Source organism: Pempheris klunzingeri, chromosome 16 (assembly GCF_042242105.1).
Source record: "Pempheris klunzingeri isolate RE-2024b chromosome 16, fPemKlu1.hap1, whole genome shotgun sequence".
Classification (NCBI taxonomy): domain Eukaryota; kingdom Metazoa; phylum Chordata; class Actinopteri; order Acropomatiformes; family Pempheridae; genus Pempheris; species Pempheris klunzingeri.
The window spans coordinates 22,988,392-23,004,036 of record NC_092027.1 but is presented as its reverse complement, the minus strand read 5'-3'; the positions used below and the strand labels follow the sequence as shown (position 1 = coordinate 23,004,036).

At 45.0% G+C, this 15,645-nt stretch overlaps 1 protein-coding gene across 2 annotated transcripts; it reads right to left on the bottom strand.

Annotated features, from left to right (window-relative positions):
- Positions 1-371: 371 nt before the first annotated feature.
- Positions 372-15,608, bottom strand: khdrbs1b (KH domain containing, RNA binding, signal transduction associated 1b). 2 transcript variants are annotated; one of them, XR_011585517.1, is made up of 11 exons: positions 15,236-15,608; positions 13,047-13,168; positions 11,740-11,856; positions 11,200-11,346; positions 8,536-8,669; positions 7,462-7,702; positions 6,968-7,035; positions 6,515-6,573; positions 5,951-6,133; positions 3,746-3,814; positions 372-1,932 (listed from the first exon to the last, which is right to left on the bottom strand). XR_011585517.1 is itself a non-coding variant. In XM_070846318.1 (9 exons), the coding sequence occupies exons 1-9, from the start codon at positions 15,327-15,329 to the stop codon at positions 6,033-6,035; spliced, it is 1,083 nt and encodes a 360-aa protein (XP_070702419.1). In that variant the 5' UTR covers positions 15,330-15,608; the 3' UTR covers positions 4,813-6,032. The 2 variants fall into 2 exon arrangements, 1 of the variants encoding a protein (XP_070702419.1); XM_070846318.1 differs by lacking the exons at positions 372-1,932; positions 3,746-3,814 and having other exon boundaries at positions 4,813-6,133.
- Positions 15,609-15,645: the final 37 nt, after the last annotated feature.

Below are 15,645 nucleotides of genomic sequence, written 5' to 3'. Positions count from 1 at the left end.
AGCTGATGTGTGTCTGGGGGAGGCTGATTGTCACCGTCTTCGCAGGCACCAGCGTGCGATGTTCCTCTGATGGTGTGAATCTGCCGGGACCAGAAGATCCAATCCAGCTGTCCACAGTCTCTCCACCTCTAGCGCACACACTCATAGCATTTTAACACATCCTCCTCCAGGCTCTGTACTCCCTCCCCCAGCCTCAAAAAGACAAGGCAGACTGGCCTCCTGTCTCTCACCTTATTCCATCTATTCTCCCACGTAGCGTTATGTGAACGCACCACGCCAGTTGACTGCATGGAGGTGGGTAGAATCAGCAGACTGTTGCAGGCAGCTACAGCCAAAGAGGAAACATCACAGATGAATGATGCATCGCTTGCTCATATTCAAGTCTACTTTTATTGATCATTGCACAGTAACATTTACTTTCTTTTCCACCCTTATGCCCCTGACAGTTCATCGATTCAAACAGAGGAGATGGCCTCCACGCCATCACTTATCTTTCATTAGATTATAGGAGACACAGAAATCATTATTTTAGACATAATAGCACATAAAGACTGAAAAATGATGTGTTTTGGATATGGCCCGTTGACATTTCATCTCAAATGATGGTTTCTATCCTAATATCTAATGTTCTATCCTCTAAGCTGCTAGCTTTTTCAATAAACTAAATGGAGCCTCTGACTTGGCTAATGCTGCCTCTGACCAGTGGATCGGGACAGAGAAATGTGTTTTTAATACAGGAAAGTACAGTTTTGACCTCTAAATGTAACTCGGCACCACAGGCAGCCGTAATATCATCAGTGATAATGGCAGAAAATGGCATGGAGGGGAATCAAATCAACAGAAGCATGATGGATAGATGGAGGGAAGTTAGTAATGTCTGTGTTCACCCTCTGTCCCTTTCTCACATGCAGCTCTCCTCCTGGTTCCTTCTCGCCAAATTATCATACTTGGATGCTGAACCGCCGAGAACAGGCCAGCGTTGGTTGTGAAAGTGTTGCACATTTGCAGGGAGGGTACATGTGAGTACATGCAAATGGCCCGCTGCATTAGCATTTGATATCCTTGGGGCTACACGGGCCGAGCAACGCCAAGATGTGGCGATGCATGTTTGTTTGAGTGTGTGTGTGTGTGTCTGTGTGTGTGTGTGTGTCTGTGTGTATGTGTGTGTGTGTGTGTGTGTGTGCTCGCTGTGAACTCGGCCGCAGCCAGATAGTGATCTGCACTCTGCGGGCATCTTTAACTCCCGAGCACTGAGTCTAATTTCACACAGCAATAAGGCATGGATACTAAACAACATGCAGCCAGAATGTTGAGAGATCAAGTGAGAGCGTCTCACAACGTCATACAGCTTGCCTTGCAGAACGTAAAAGACCTCTTTTCATGTCTAATTCAAGGGTTAATAGAAATTAAAAACAATTTCACAGCCTACTATAACAGGAGTGCTCATTTTATGGTAAATTAGGCTGTAACAATTACATTTGTCAGAAGAGGGGGTGGTCTGTGTACAGCAGCATGCAGGCAGAAAAGGCCTTGAGTGGGCGTATTCAATAATTACATGAGGATAATGCATAGTAATTCAATATTGACATGAAGTGTAGAGATAGTAGGAAATAGTCCACATAAAGTGTGCTGTGCAGTCGTCTCCGGTTATTCAGCAGTCCCAGCGAGCCGAATGTCTTCACTGACCAGCTGCAGTCCTAGTCCTGTTCCAGCGGGAGCCTGAGCCAGCTCCTCTCCCCCGCGCTACATCAGCTGGCTCCCGGGGGTCACTTGGCTGGCGGCCACCACAACCCCTCCCCTGCCAGGGACAGAATTGGGCCTCGGGCCACTCCTTTCAACAGGGCGCACCCCCCCCACACACACACACACCCCTCGAGAGAGATCTCGTCTGACCACCTCCTTCATGCTTAGCTGCTCCCAAGCACGGCTCCACTGCAGGAGACAAAAACCACAGGGGAGACATCGGGATGAGCCCACATGTAAACAGTGCTCCTCCGCTTTACACAGATTTAATGACAGATAAGAGGCAGCGTTTGGCAAACGAGAGCCCATTTTATTCCGTTCATTTTTAAGCAGTGGCTATAACTAAAAAGGTCATTTACCTGCCAAGCAGCGCAGCTCTTTAATAGTAGCTAAGCAACATTTTGCCAAGCAAGACATAATTACTGGCAAGACGGGTGATTTGGGATTAGTGCGTTAATATTTCAGTCAACTGCTAATGTGGTCACAGGTCGCAGATTCACACGCGGACCATAATGCAATGTTTCTATTAAGTCCGGACATGAGGCAGCATCTATTTTTTTATTATCGAATACTCTGTGAAGAGTTCCAAAGCAGCTGTTGTGCTGCTTTATATCCACACAAAGAAACTGGATTTTTCTCTAGCATGTCTGAAAATTGGCTGTAGACGTGTTGAACACATTCTTCAAACAAGCGAGTGACCTTTCTATCAAAACACATTTGAAAAATGTTCTTAATGGTTCGTTATCCAGCTTCCCTCTGCTAGAATGCCAACGACAGTTATGTTTTTCAAAGTCTGACAACCAAGTATTACTTTTCGAGCCTTCATTTAACTTTTTCCTGCCTTTAAGGCAGACAGGACATCACATAATCCCTCTGACACCTCTCTCCTGCTGCTGGTTCCATTTCGGGAATCGCCAGAGTTCTCTCGCTCCTGTTTTCCTTCTGTCAGAGCCTTGAGCTACGGATCCTCATTAGTCACTTTCCCAGAGACCACAGTGACACCAGTGTCGCGGTCTCCCTCACTCAGGCTTGCTGAAGGCTAGCGCGGCCACACACCAATTCACAGGCACTGTCAAAAGACAGGCGACTTACAGGAGCTGGGCAATCATCAGAATCAACCAAGCTTTGAAATGCTGTGAATGTTACGAACGTGCTGCAGCTGTATAATGACACCGTGGCTGAAATACCCACAGGCATCTGCAGCAAAGTTTCTTGACAATATTCTTTTGTGATAATGGAAAAAGTTAAAGGACCATTTGGTTTTGAATGTTTTAGACCATAACCTACAATCTGTGTACACTTTACGTGACAGCCTGTGACGACCAGTCCATCATGCAGCGAAATTTGGCAGCGTTGCCAGCAAGGACAAAAACAGTGCTTAGTGGTGATTCTCTGCTAAAAAGAAGAGCATTATTGAGCTATTATTGGAAAGAACTAAATAACTTCTTTATATTCGTGTCTGTACAGCCAGCAACTGGTTAGCTTAGCTTAGCTTCAAGACCGGAAACAGGAAAACAGCGATCCTGGCTCAGCACAAATCTGACTGTCAAAAGTGTAAAAACAACAATTCACCGTCTTACAGGGAAGAGCAGGACTATTTCTTGGTTGTTAACGGTTGCCTAGTAATCAACAGAATCAGGAAGTCCCTGGTTACCCCCTTGTATAACGATGTTTTAATGCATCACTTTTTGTACAGGCAGCAGGGTTTTTAATCATCTTTGAACAGAGCCAGGTGCACCCCCATTTCCAGTCTTTATGCTAAGCTAAGCTAACCAGGTGGTTGGATTTGTTCTCTGTGATGGATTACACATTTCATGCAGGTTTCAAGTCTATACAATTTGATTTCCATATTGTTCAAACATGCCTGGCAGGTAGAAGAGTGAATCTGTAAGACTTGCTGTGTGAATGAAAAAATATGCAGGTTGTAAGTTAATGAGCTGAGGCATGCAAAAACCTGCGGTATGATCCTTTACAATGGAGAGGAGTGCAGCGGAGGACCAACCTGAGGTTTGTATGGTCTCACTTCAGCAAACTGTCAGTCTCCGGGGCACTCAGTGACCGATAGCTGTGCCTGGAGGAAGGACAAACCCCAAATCAATACCTCGTCTAAAAACACTGGGAGAAACTTGAGACAGAGATCATGCAACGTCTACAGGAGAAGATATGCTCATGCAACTCAAGCTTTCTTTTTTGGATAACTTTGTACAGGCAGAACCTTTTAAATATTACAGTAAGCAACCTTTACACAGCAAATAAAAAAGTAACAGCAGCTCAACAGTACAGAAGATATTGACATAGATTTGGCTTTGTTCATTTTAGCAAGAGTTGCATTAACACTATTCTAATATATTTTGTTAGTACACAGAACAGTTATTTTGGTACATAAAATCCACTACTGTATGATATTGGAAGTTACGTTTTTCTTACTTTTGAGTCGATTCTTTTTTGTTGCCATGACTGTAATGATATTTTAAGAAACTGTACGCATTTACCAGCAAGTTTATGTCAATGGATAAACACACTACGAAATTAAACATTTAGGGTTAGGTTACCTTTACAGTGGAGTTCTCTAGGTTATAACCATCCTCTCCATTGCACTGCCATTACTCTGTACTAAAGTAGCCATCGCGCCAGCGTCTTTCATGACAATGAAGCCTAGACCTGAATGGTGGTTTGAATTCAGTTAATTTTCAGATGCTATAAAAGCAATTCTCATTAACGATTACGACCACAGGTAAGAGGATTGAAAAAGTCTTATACATACCCAGGCATTCAATGCTTTAGAACTCTATACACATTAGGAAGCTATCCAGGTTATTTTAGAGGTCTTACCTCTGGGTCCTTTTTAAAAAGTATAGAAAGAGAGAGAAAGAATAAGTTGTGCTCTTTTGATAATCAATCAAGACATCATTTAGTAGGGTTAAAGTCTTCAGACGTCAATACATTCATTTAGATTTAAAATGCGGTTTTGAATGAGAAACAAAGGAAAACACCTACATCTGACTGCTGAATGTTGTTTTAAAAAAGCCATTTCAGAATTTTACTAGGACAGGAAACAAATAAAGCAAGTTAAGTTTCATAAAAAACAAACTAAGCTTTATTGACAAACTGCTGCAAAACATCTTTTGGACAGATTTAGTAACCTATTTAGGCAAGCTTACACATGTAGCATAATGCATTTTATGGAGAGGGTACAGATACTAGTGGCAGAATAAGTACAGTTAGGATGTTTTAAAATATGTACAAGAGTTCGGATTGAGCTGCAGGATCCCTTCTCCGTAGAAAGAGAAGACCCATGTGGAGATTTTTGTCCCAATCCTTCTTTGTGTACTTTGTGCATGCAGTTTATAGAGAATCAGATCACAAAATGAAGACCTGAACTGTTTTTAGCATAACAGGAGGCCATCTCTCAGCCGTGTTCTCATTAAACAAACATTTTGTCTTCAGAGTCTTAAAATTAATTTTTAACAGGTAAAACAAATTGAGGATATGAGGACAGTCCATCTCAACAGTGTCTATTAGGGCTATATTTCAAAACTCTAAGTACAATGACAAATATTGCTGCCTAAGTCTAAATGGACAACGTTTTAGAACTATTTAAAAACAAACCATCATCAAGAATGAATTGTACTGATTCCATTAACATTGATTCTTTAACCTTCACTTAATTTAAGGTTGTTTTTGTGTTTCTATATTACATAATTGAAAGTTTAAAAGGTCTTTTATTTGGCTATATTAACAGAATTTTGAAATGTAGCCTAAATGGGAATCTGCAACTGACCCTCGACAGATTTTTTTGTATTTAAAAACAATTAAAATGGGTTCCTTAGACAGGTGGAGAATGAGCTACTAATTCCACTAGAAATGACTACTCCCAAACAGTTAGAAAAATTAATGATCAACAATGCAAAAAAAGCCAGAGGGGGGGAGAAGGGTCAGAGGAAAAAATACAGCAAAATAAATAAAAATTCAAATGAAAAAGAATAAAAAGGAGGAACGCCAACTTCTCCTCTCTAACCCATCTAAAAGCCGCTTTGGTAGGAGGGATTGGTGGCTGGTTGGTGTGACAAAGTAGGGGTGGGGGTGGGGGGGGGGGAGTTCGCGGTCAAATCTCAAAAACCAGTTCCGATTTTCAGTTCCCAATTTGCTCTCTCGTATAAAGTCCGGTGTAGGAAAAGACCAAACCAAAGACAAAACGGACAATTACTTTTGTCGGGCTGCTTAAAGCAAGAGCTGCCGTGGTAGACAGGCGGTAGTCAGGGCGACACGTTAAGGGTGGTGAGTCTGCTTCAGTACTGTCGGTATGGGTGATCCCGGTAAGGCGTTTTGGCACCTCTGGAGGGGGGAGGGGCCTTCCCTGTTCGCTGGGTCCCGTTCCAGTCATCCTGGCCTGGAGAGGACATGCACGAAAATAAACACATTTATAATTCAATCCGCCTCAAGATTTACTACAGACAACTAATCTAGTTAGTGGAAAAAGAAAAAGAGCTGCTCCAAAGCACTTCTACCGGTCAAAACCCCACCAGTAGCCATTCTAGAAATCTAGTAGCCATTTTGGCCACTGATGCAAAAAGTCCTGCACCAACAGAAAGTCACACGTGGTGCGCAAATTCAAATAGATGCATAGATGCAAATTCACTCTAAAATAATTAGATTCAATTCAAACTACATTTTGTAAGATCTATTTTTTAGCCATTTATTTCTATGCACACTTTTCATGTCTGTATAAATAACGTGATTCGTGTTGACAGTGAATGAAGTTTTTGCTCACCATAGGACTCATATGACTCTGTGCTCTCTCCGTGTCCGTAGTCATAGTATTCTGGCTCCCTGGTGGTCAAACACAGGGAGAAAGAGAGAGAGGGAGAGAGAGAGAGAGAAAAAAAATCACTTTTAATCTCTCAAAAAATATCAAGTAGCTGCTGACTGTAATGTCTAGGAGGGTGATAATTGGCTTCCATGAATAAGATCAAAGCTTGGCTCTCTAGCGTGAAACATCTCAGTCCCAGCTGGTTCTCCTAAATAACACCGCCATCCGAGCCATGAAACATCAAGCACCATCAGCGCTGAATTTGTGCAAGAGTGGCTAAAAAGTATTTCTGCTGCTCTTAAATCCCTCTTTGAGCGAAACTAGTGACTAGGAAGTGTGTGTGTGTGTGTGTGTGTGTGTGTGAGCACTTTGTGAGGAGCAGGTGAAAACCAAAGAGACGTCTGATTCACTCACGCCTGCGGCTGACTGTAATAGCTGTCGTATGACTCGTAGGCCGTGTCTGTGTAGCTCTCATCGTAGCCCTGCAGAGGGAAGGAAACAGAGAAACAGAGTGAGATTTGAGGAAAGGCTTGTTCATGAATCATGAATGTCAAGGTGTCCCCAAAGAACTACACTTGTACTAAAGCAGCACCCCTCATGTCTCGAGCATCTCAAATCACTTATTCCTGTGGCGACGAACAAGCAACTCGGAGCTAACAGAGTGTCCACAGCAGATCTCATTCAGAGGAGGCCCGTGCTGCAGAGGTCAGACTTAGCCACGTCAGACCGTCTCCACAGCTTATCTACTGGCTTGGACATTCTCCTCCTGTTATCTTTTCTTAAGTCTACCTTAGCCGGTTTAAATTACATATATCTATACATATTAGTTATAGAAAATATAACAAGTAACACCCACACTAAGCGGAAGCATTAAATTAAAACTACCCTCCGCTGGCAGTTGTACTTACATATTCCTCATAGCTCTCAGCAGCTGCAGCAGGGGTGTGCTGGTGGGGGGGTGGAGGTGCCATTCTCTGGGGGGGTCCACCAGCTGGGGGCCTTGCGCGGGGTGCCACAGCTCCCCTGGCGGGTGCTGCAGGGGGTCCTCCTCGGCCCGACGGGGCGCCCCTCACTGCACCACCTCTTCCTGGGCCGCCTCGTGTGACGCCTCCCCTGGCAACAGCACCGCGAGGAGGCATTCCCCTACCCCTGAGGAACACGGGGGGACACTCAGTTCTTCTACTTGAAGGAGTAGTTTGACAGTTGCCAAGAGTTTGGTGACAAGATCAATACAATCCCTTTGTCGCTACGCTAAATAGCTTCACCCTGCAGGCAGTTAGCTTAACTTGGCATAAAGACTAGAAACAGCTAGCCTGTCTCTGTCCATAGGGTAATAAAATCATTATCTTGTTTTTTTTAATAGTGAGTTTAATTAATTAGTGAGCTTTAAAAAGGTGCTGGTAGGTGGATATTGTTGTTACATTTAGACAGAGGCAGGCTAACTGTCTCTTCCCGGTCTTTCGGGGTACTGTACCAGGCTACATTATTTACCATACAGACATGCAAGTAGTACTGATCTCATCTAACTTAGAGCAACAAAGTAAATAAGCCTGTTTGCCAGAATGTTGAGCCATTTCTCCATTTTAACACATTCATACTGTAGGATTCTTGCTTTTGTCAAGAAATTAAACATGAACTGACAATTTAAGGTGCATTTTTCAGGTGACGGACTATTCATTAAGATTTAATATTAATATTCCTTCAGCTCACAGTTCTATTTGTTTCCCACATTAGGTTTATAGGCAGCATACAGTATACACTGTATTCTCTGGGAGAGACAAGTCAAAGTGCTTAAACATTTCCAATCACTCGTCAGCATCAGCACACAACAAAACTATATACTGCTTCTTCAGGCCTAGCTCAGCAATTTTACTGATACACAGATATAGTAGATGAACAAATGTGCCTTTGCGTTTATTCAGTGACCAAGCAGTTCTTATATGAGAGACCCTGTATGTGTGTGTGTGTGTGTGAGTCCGTACCTGTGTGCTCCGGCAGGGGGGACTCCGCGGCCCCTGACCGGCATGCCCCCTCGGACTCTGGCTCCGTGCTCCTGGCCCCCGTTCAGGTAGCTCATCTCCATGAACTGCTCTTGGCAAATATCATCCATCATATCCTACACACACACACACACACACATAGAAAGAAAGAGGGGGCATGAAAAGAGCACATGACGTGGGAAAAGTGAGGGCTCACAAATAAAAAGCAAAGAAGAGGTAAGAAAAGGAGGCACAGTGTGAGAACGAGTGATGGATAAAAGGGTGAAACACAATTACAGAGCTGCTCACAACATGGCATCCCCCAATGGCTAACAGAGCGAGTGGTAGACAGAGTCTCAGTGCCAGTGACTCACAGTACTGGGGGGGGGGGGGCTGCTCATGTACGTGGGAGATTGGAAGGCATCCATCCACACACTCCCTGCCTTCCTGAGCCCCTCCATCATGCACAAAATGTAAATCACTTTCTTGACAAGCCTGGAGTGATCATCAACGTTACTAACGGTTACTCTACCCGCAAGAACAATAAGTTGCGATGGATTAGTGAGACTGTCTGTCTGGGCTGCACAAATCCTGCAACACAATCCACCGCCCTTCTTCGGGGAGCAATCATATGGGCTGCACTGTGACCCAATCAATTCTTTTTCATAAATCAGTCCCTGGAATGGTTACTAATGATGGTGAAAAAGCAGGGGGGGGGAGACAAGAATATGCAGCTCAGACAGCAGCTTTCAGTTTATCTACAGCAGAAGCAAACACATGCTATTTGACTGATTACAAATTCATCTCAGGCGAAGAGGAGTGTGACTGCAGCTGCATTCAATGAGCCAGCCAGGTGACACGTCTTTACTCATCAAGGTGTTTAGATTAATTGAGTTTCTAGAGACAATACATTCCATAGAAAACATTTTTATCGAGCGCCAGTGTCAAGAAATAAAAGGATCTGCGAATCCCTCATACAGGAGCACAAGCACAAGGCTCTTGTTTCGCATTGGTAGACATACAAGCAAAGAGTGAGAGCCTCATGGAATACCTCAGGTGGGGTACAGGTAATACAGCGGACATTTTACCAACAAATTCCATCTACACACTTTCTGGGAACCCGAGTCATTTATTAAAATGTGGCCCGGGCCCAAACGAAGGCTGCCAAGCCTGACAGATTATGGCCTTAAATTGTAATGGCAGGTTCTGCCATTTTTACATAACACAGCAATACCAACACCGCAGCTGGTTCATCAGCTCGTTCATCTCGCCTTTCGATGCTCGCACACTAATTAAAAAATGTAAGCACCTCGTGAACCCCTGGGCCCGTAGGCCCGCTCTGACATGAGCCATTGTTAGAGCACTATAGGCTTTAACCGGGCTTGACAGCAGACCAGGTTGGCCCGCGCTCAAAAATCCCTCTGTGTAAAGGCAATAAAAGCATGGACGACGCAGGGTGCAATCTACCTCATATCTGCCTGGGAGCTACACATCTGCACACCGATTCCCCCTCACTCCCCCAAGGACTGAGACTCAGGTAAAGGCACAGAGATGTACAGACATGTAGTGGAGGCAGATGAAGGGGTAGCCCTGGCAACCCAATTCCTCATCCAGAGCAGACGGCGTTACATTACATTGCTTTGTCTGACTTCCATACTGCACACCGCTCCACTTTTCTGAAAGGCACCCCCCTCAGTCAATTACCCAAGACACTTTCAGGGGGGCCTCTAAACCTTTTTCCGGTCCATGACTTCATTTTTTGCTCTCCGGTATTCTCATAACCCCAGCAATTAGTGTCAGGAAGTGTGAATTTGAGTATGGCATGGTGCTATCTCCTCTTTTTAAGAGCAGGGAGAGAGCTGCTGGGAGCATTTTTAAATCTCTAAATTAAACTACAACTACAAACCTCTGCTCCATGACACTTCTCCTGCATGCCTATCTGCAAGTGGACCCGTGGTGGGAGAACTCTGGCTAACCGACCAGCCGTCTGTGTGTGGCTTTTAGTCAATTAACCGACCGGTCGAGCAAAAGTAGTAGTAGTTTTTCCAAACACTAATACTAAACCTGCTCAAATTTAAGATTCTCAGTAGTGACAGTTTGGTGTTTTTCTTTGTCTTATCTGATGATGAATCAGTTGTTAGCGGTCTGGGTCGTTGATTAGATTAGACAAGACAAGCCGTTTGAAAATATCAGCTTATGCTTCAGGAAATCCTGAAAACATTTCTAAGAATTTTCTATTGATATTTTGTGGAACAAACAATTGAGAAAATACATGGTGGATAATTCAATAAGCGATCACTGACTGAAGCCCTAGTCTAATTAAAGCCAGCTCAGTTGACAGAAACCTAATACTGATTCGACCATTATTCTCATTCATCGGTTATCTAAATATGATGTCACAATTTCACGTGTGCAAAGATTAGCTTCGGTTTATAGCTTTAGAACAGTGCAGCTTTGCCCCAGATATCTAAAGACACCACTTTAGGCTCTGTTAATTTGTGCTGAGTGTTTGTCAATACTGGTGACATTTTACAGACAAAAGATGAATTGAATAGATAATCAAGAGTTTAATTAGTGGCAAGCAATAATTGTTTGAGGCAGCTCTTGGAAAACACTCTACCACTGGAAAACAACACAAGCAGCCCAAAACATCAAAGCCAGACTCACAGGAAACAGGAACTTCTTGACCTCCTCCATGGCGTGGGCCATGCGCAGGTAGGCCTCTGGCACAGGGGCGAACACCTCGATGAAGACGTGCAGCTCCATAGACAGGTGGGCATATTTGGGCTCGCCGCCTTTCCTCAGCCCCTCCTCCTGAAATGACATACCAGAGGTGTCAGCGAGTCACCGAGAGCGCACAGCTAACTCTACAGCTAAATGAGCTCTGCCACATTACATCCACCTCAGAGGGCATCGGGCATACACATGATATTCCCTTCCTTTACATAGTTTAATAATAATGGCATCAGACTGGTAGATAACAGGTTTAGTGGGATATCCTGAAGCTTCCAGGAACAGATGTGCAGTGCGTGGATGCCCTTGGCTTGATGTTGACGTCGACCTCAGCAATCCTGATAGTTGATGCCATCTGTGCTCACTGCCCGTCATCCCTCTCAAGTATTGGCCAGATGTGCTGTGGCTTCAGGTACCCTTCTCACAGGTGTGTAACGCCATGAGTGTGTGTGTGTGTGTGTGTGTGTGTAGTACCTTGGATTTGTCTCTCATGGATCCTTTGCCCAGCACAGAGATCTTGGCTCCGGTCTCTTCCTGCAGACGTTTGATTGTATTGCCCTGAGGTCCCAAAATCTTCCCCACGAAATTGAACTAATAGCAAAACAAAGCAGAACGAAATCAGCCTGACAGTCAAAGCAGAGGCGGGTTTAATACCAGGAGAGTGAGGGAGAAGTCATTGTCAGGGTCTTGTTGCGCACGCTAGAGCCTTTAAGTGGTGGATTTACCAGAGATGGTCGATACGACCCTTTGGGGGCTGTAAGACTGGCAGTTACTATTCACTGCAATCATCCAAGCACTGAACCAGAACCAACTTCTGTTCAAAAGCTGAGATCTTCACCTCTTCAATCTCAGAGCGAAGTAAATGTATGTGTGACGTGCCTACAATTAGCTGTCACTGCTAAGTTGCCCCAAAGGAACCAAGTCCTCCTGGACTTGTAAAAGTAGCTGTTGTAAATCTGAAAACCTTCATTAGCTTCATCATCCCTGACACAGCGGACCGACGTACCAACTAAAACTAAGTCTGGCAAACTAAGACAGCTTTGTGGAGATCAGAAGACCGTCTTACCCAACAGCCCAGACTCCTACATCATATTGATCTGATGCTCGAGGTGGGGCAACATCTATAGATCTCATTCTTGTTACAGCTTCTTGGGGGGAAAAATCTAAGAGAAATCTGGCGTATTGTTTTTTGTAAACGTCAAAAAGAAAATGGAATCCTTAAAGTTCACAGGAGGCGACAGGCAGGTGCCAAATAAGCCCGGGCGAGTTTAACTGATGAAAATTAATTCCACAACATGCATCTTATGCACGTGGCAATGTCTTCTTATAGTCTTAGAGGACAGATTATGCCCTTACATGCCATCATCCTATATTCAATGTAGCCGTATGCGTGAATCAGATATGGATCGAAAGGATACGGGTGAATACACCCGAGGTTACATGATAAAGCCGAGTAAGACTTCGCTCTGAATGGAAACATTTGCTGAACACAAACAGAGGAGCAGATCCAATCTTCTGAGCACAGTATGAATTACCCTGCTATATAGAGCCATCTTCACCAATGTCATATTAACATTTTGATCCTTTTAGTGATATTTTAAACATGGCAGTATCGGTTGTAATTATACTCTGGAGCTTAAAGATCAAGGTTGAGAGAAGTAATTTGAGACTCCCTAGTAACCCCATGGCTTTGTGTAATTGAAACCCGGCTGCAGGATAAATTAAATCAAGAGGGAAGAAGAAGGAGGAGGAGGGGGGAAACAAGGGCAAAGAAATCTCACCTTCGGGTACTGTTTGACAGGTATGAGCACTCGTTCCTTAAGTTTGATGTTCTTTGTTGTGAAAAGGTCCAGGTATGTTTCTGCCTCCTTTTTAGTCTCGCCTTTCTGGATTCTATCAATTTCTAAAAGGGGAGAGGGATCGTTTCAGGCAAAGTGTTCACGAAATCAGACAGGATTCAAAGAGGCAAAGCACATCACAGTCAGGAGGAGGATTCACGTGCTCCTATTCACACACATTATCAAATAAGCATCGATTTAGAGGTTATAAGGCACCTCAGTGGTTGAAACTCAGTGAAAAAGTTAACTATTTGGAAACACATGCGTTACATTTCACAGTTGATTCAAATGCAGTTCTGTGCATCCTTTACGTCTAAAAAAACAAAAACAGTTTTCAGCCCAATTATACCAGATTTGAACAAGACAATTTGAAATATTTGGACTGACTATCAATGCTTACTGAATGCCAAACAAACAAAACCGCTTCCTGGTGATAACAAGACAATGAAAGCATGTATGTGATGCGCTTCATTTAGCACCTTTTATGTAAATAACATTCAGAATAGAGGCGAAACTATTCTGTTAATAGACTAATTATTTCTGCCATCGTTTCAAGCTAAACTCTACTAATCTCTGCTCACAGGCTCTTCAAAGTGACGACTGTTGCTTTGATATTCTTTGCTTTTTGGAAAGTTGATCGGACAAAGCGAGACATGAAAAGGCATCACAGAGGACTCTGAGAACTTGCAATGGACATTTTTACAGTGTTTGGCATTTCCAAACCCATCAGTTTAATAAAGAAAATATCTGTCCGGCTAACAAATAAAGAGACTGATCTTTAAAAAACTGTAGAATCACCAATCTTGAATCTTTTAAACCGCGATTTGAAAACAAAGTTTTCACAGCTACATTTTGAGAGGCAGGCACCAGCTCTTCCCTTCTCCTTCTGTCTCCAGCACCCGTCGCTCCCAGCAGCACCATCCCAGCACTTCATCTCAAACCACCTCCTCACTCCTGGCCACGACAACTCCTGAGCCTGCGATGTGCAAACATGTCAGCCTCACCGCAGTCTACCAGCTGCAGATCGGGGGAGCCGAGAGGAGATGTCGAAGCCGAGGGAATGCCACAGCACACGCTGACACACTTTGTCTTTCTGGATCATTCTCACGTTCAATATCAGAGATGCAGCCTAGATTTTGCACAACCCGTCAGACGAGGAGGGCAGTTTAATGAGCACTAGGGGTACCCTGGTTAGAACCAGCTGGCAGAGAATGACTCACATGGCACATGGACAACAATGTCAACTAAACAGTCACTTAACATGCAGCCCATCAGTTTAAATGTCCTGGTGATGTTTGGGGCATTTCCTCTGATATCACTGCAGCGTGCCTCCAAGGACTCACTGATGACTTATGGTACATCATCCTGTCATTTAAGACGGCACCCATGCAGTGCTGTCCCTCTCCGAGTGGATCCAGAAAACACTAATAATGTGACATGGCATGTTTTCAGGGCGAGCTGACAGCCACGGGGATGAATATATATACTGAATGTCAGAGGCAGCTCTTTCTTCATCACCCTGTCCGTCACGGCTACAGGACAGCGGCCCCGGAGCTGCAGTCTCCTGCTCAAGGACGCTTCAGCAGCGGGACCTCCGGACCTCCGTCCCCGCCGGCCGGGCCTCCTCTCGGCTGTGGAGCAGCGAGGTGACCCCCCCCCTCCAAACACACACACACACACACACACACACACACCTCCACGCCCCGCCCCCCAGCCACGGACACTGGCGCACATTTCTGGGCTTCTGCGCAACGTCGCTGCCAGACAATGAGCTCAACAGGGAGCCGAGCACGAAAACACACGAGCTGTTCGTCCGGAGAGAGTCCGAGTTTCCAAGTTTGAAGTCGGCACGAGCCCCGACGGCGCAGAGGAAGAAGACCCGTCGAGAGAAAGCGAAGAAATACCGAGGAGGGCTCACAGTGTGTGTGTGTGTGTGTGTGTGTGTGTGTGTGTGTGTGTGTCCTCCGCCTGTTTACAACCTCACACAGCCCGCTATCATGTTTTGAACCCCCCCACGCAGAGTCATGACGGAGCCGTGGGAGCACCGTCCACGTCCCGTCCGAACACATGGCCTTCACGAGCCCGCTAAAACTCAAAGCACGAACAATGGACGCCGCGTGTCGGTACTTTACCTGCGTTTAAAAGTTTCATGGCGTGCGTGAACGACGAGTCCAGGCTGTCCTTCTCCGCCAGCAGCTCGGGGAGGTATTTGTCGTCGTTCTCCATTTTGAGTTTACAGAGGGGGAGTCAGTTTCGGTGCAACAACAAAAAAAAAAAAAGCGTGAAAAACCCCCAACAGTGGTAGAAAAAAGTAGTCCAGTTATGTAACTACGGAGTGCCGCGTATCCTCCGCGCAGACGGCGCTTCGCATGTGGCTACCGGGCGGCTCTGCGACGGACGGGTCCGCTACTGTGCGCCTATGTGGGCTCCCGACCGGCTGCGTCCCTCTTCTCGGCTGAGGAGGCAGGATGGAAATGGGAGAACAAAAGCGGCGAGAGTGATCCGACTCAAGCCGGCGGAAGTGAGCTCAGAAGGACGTGCT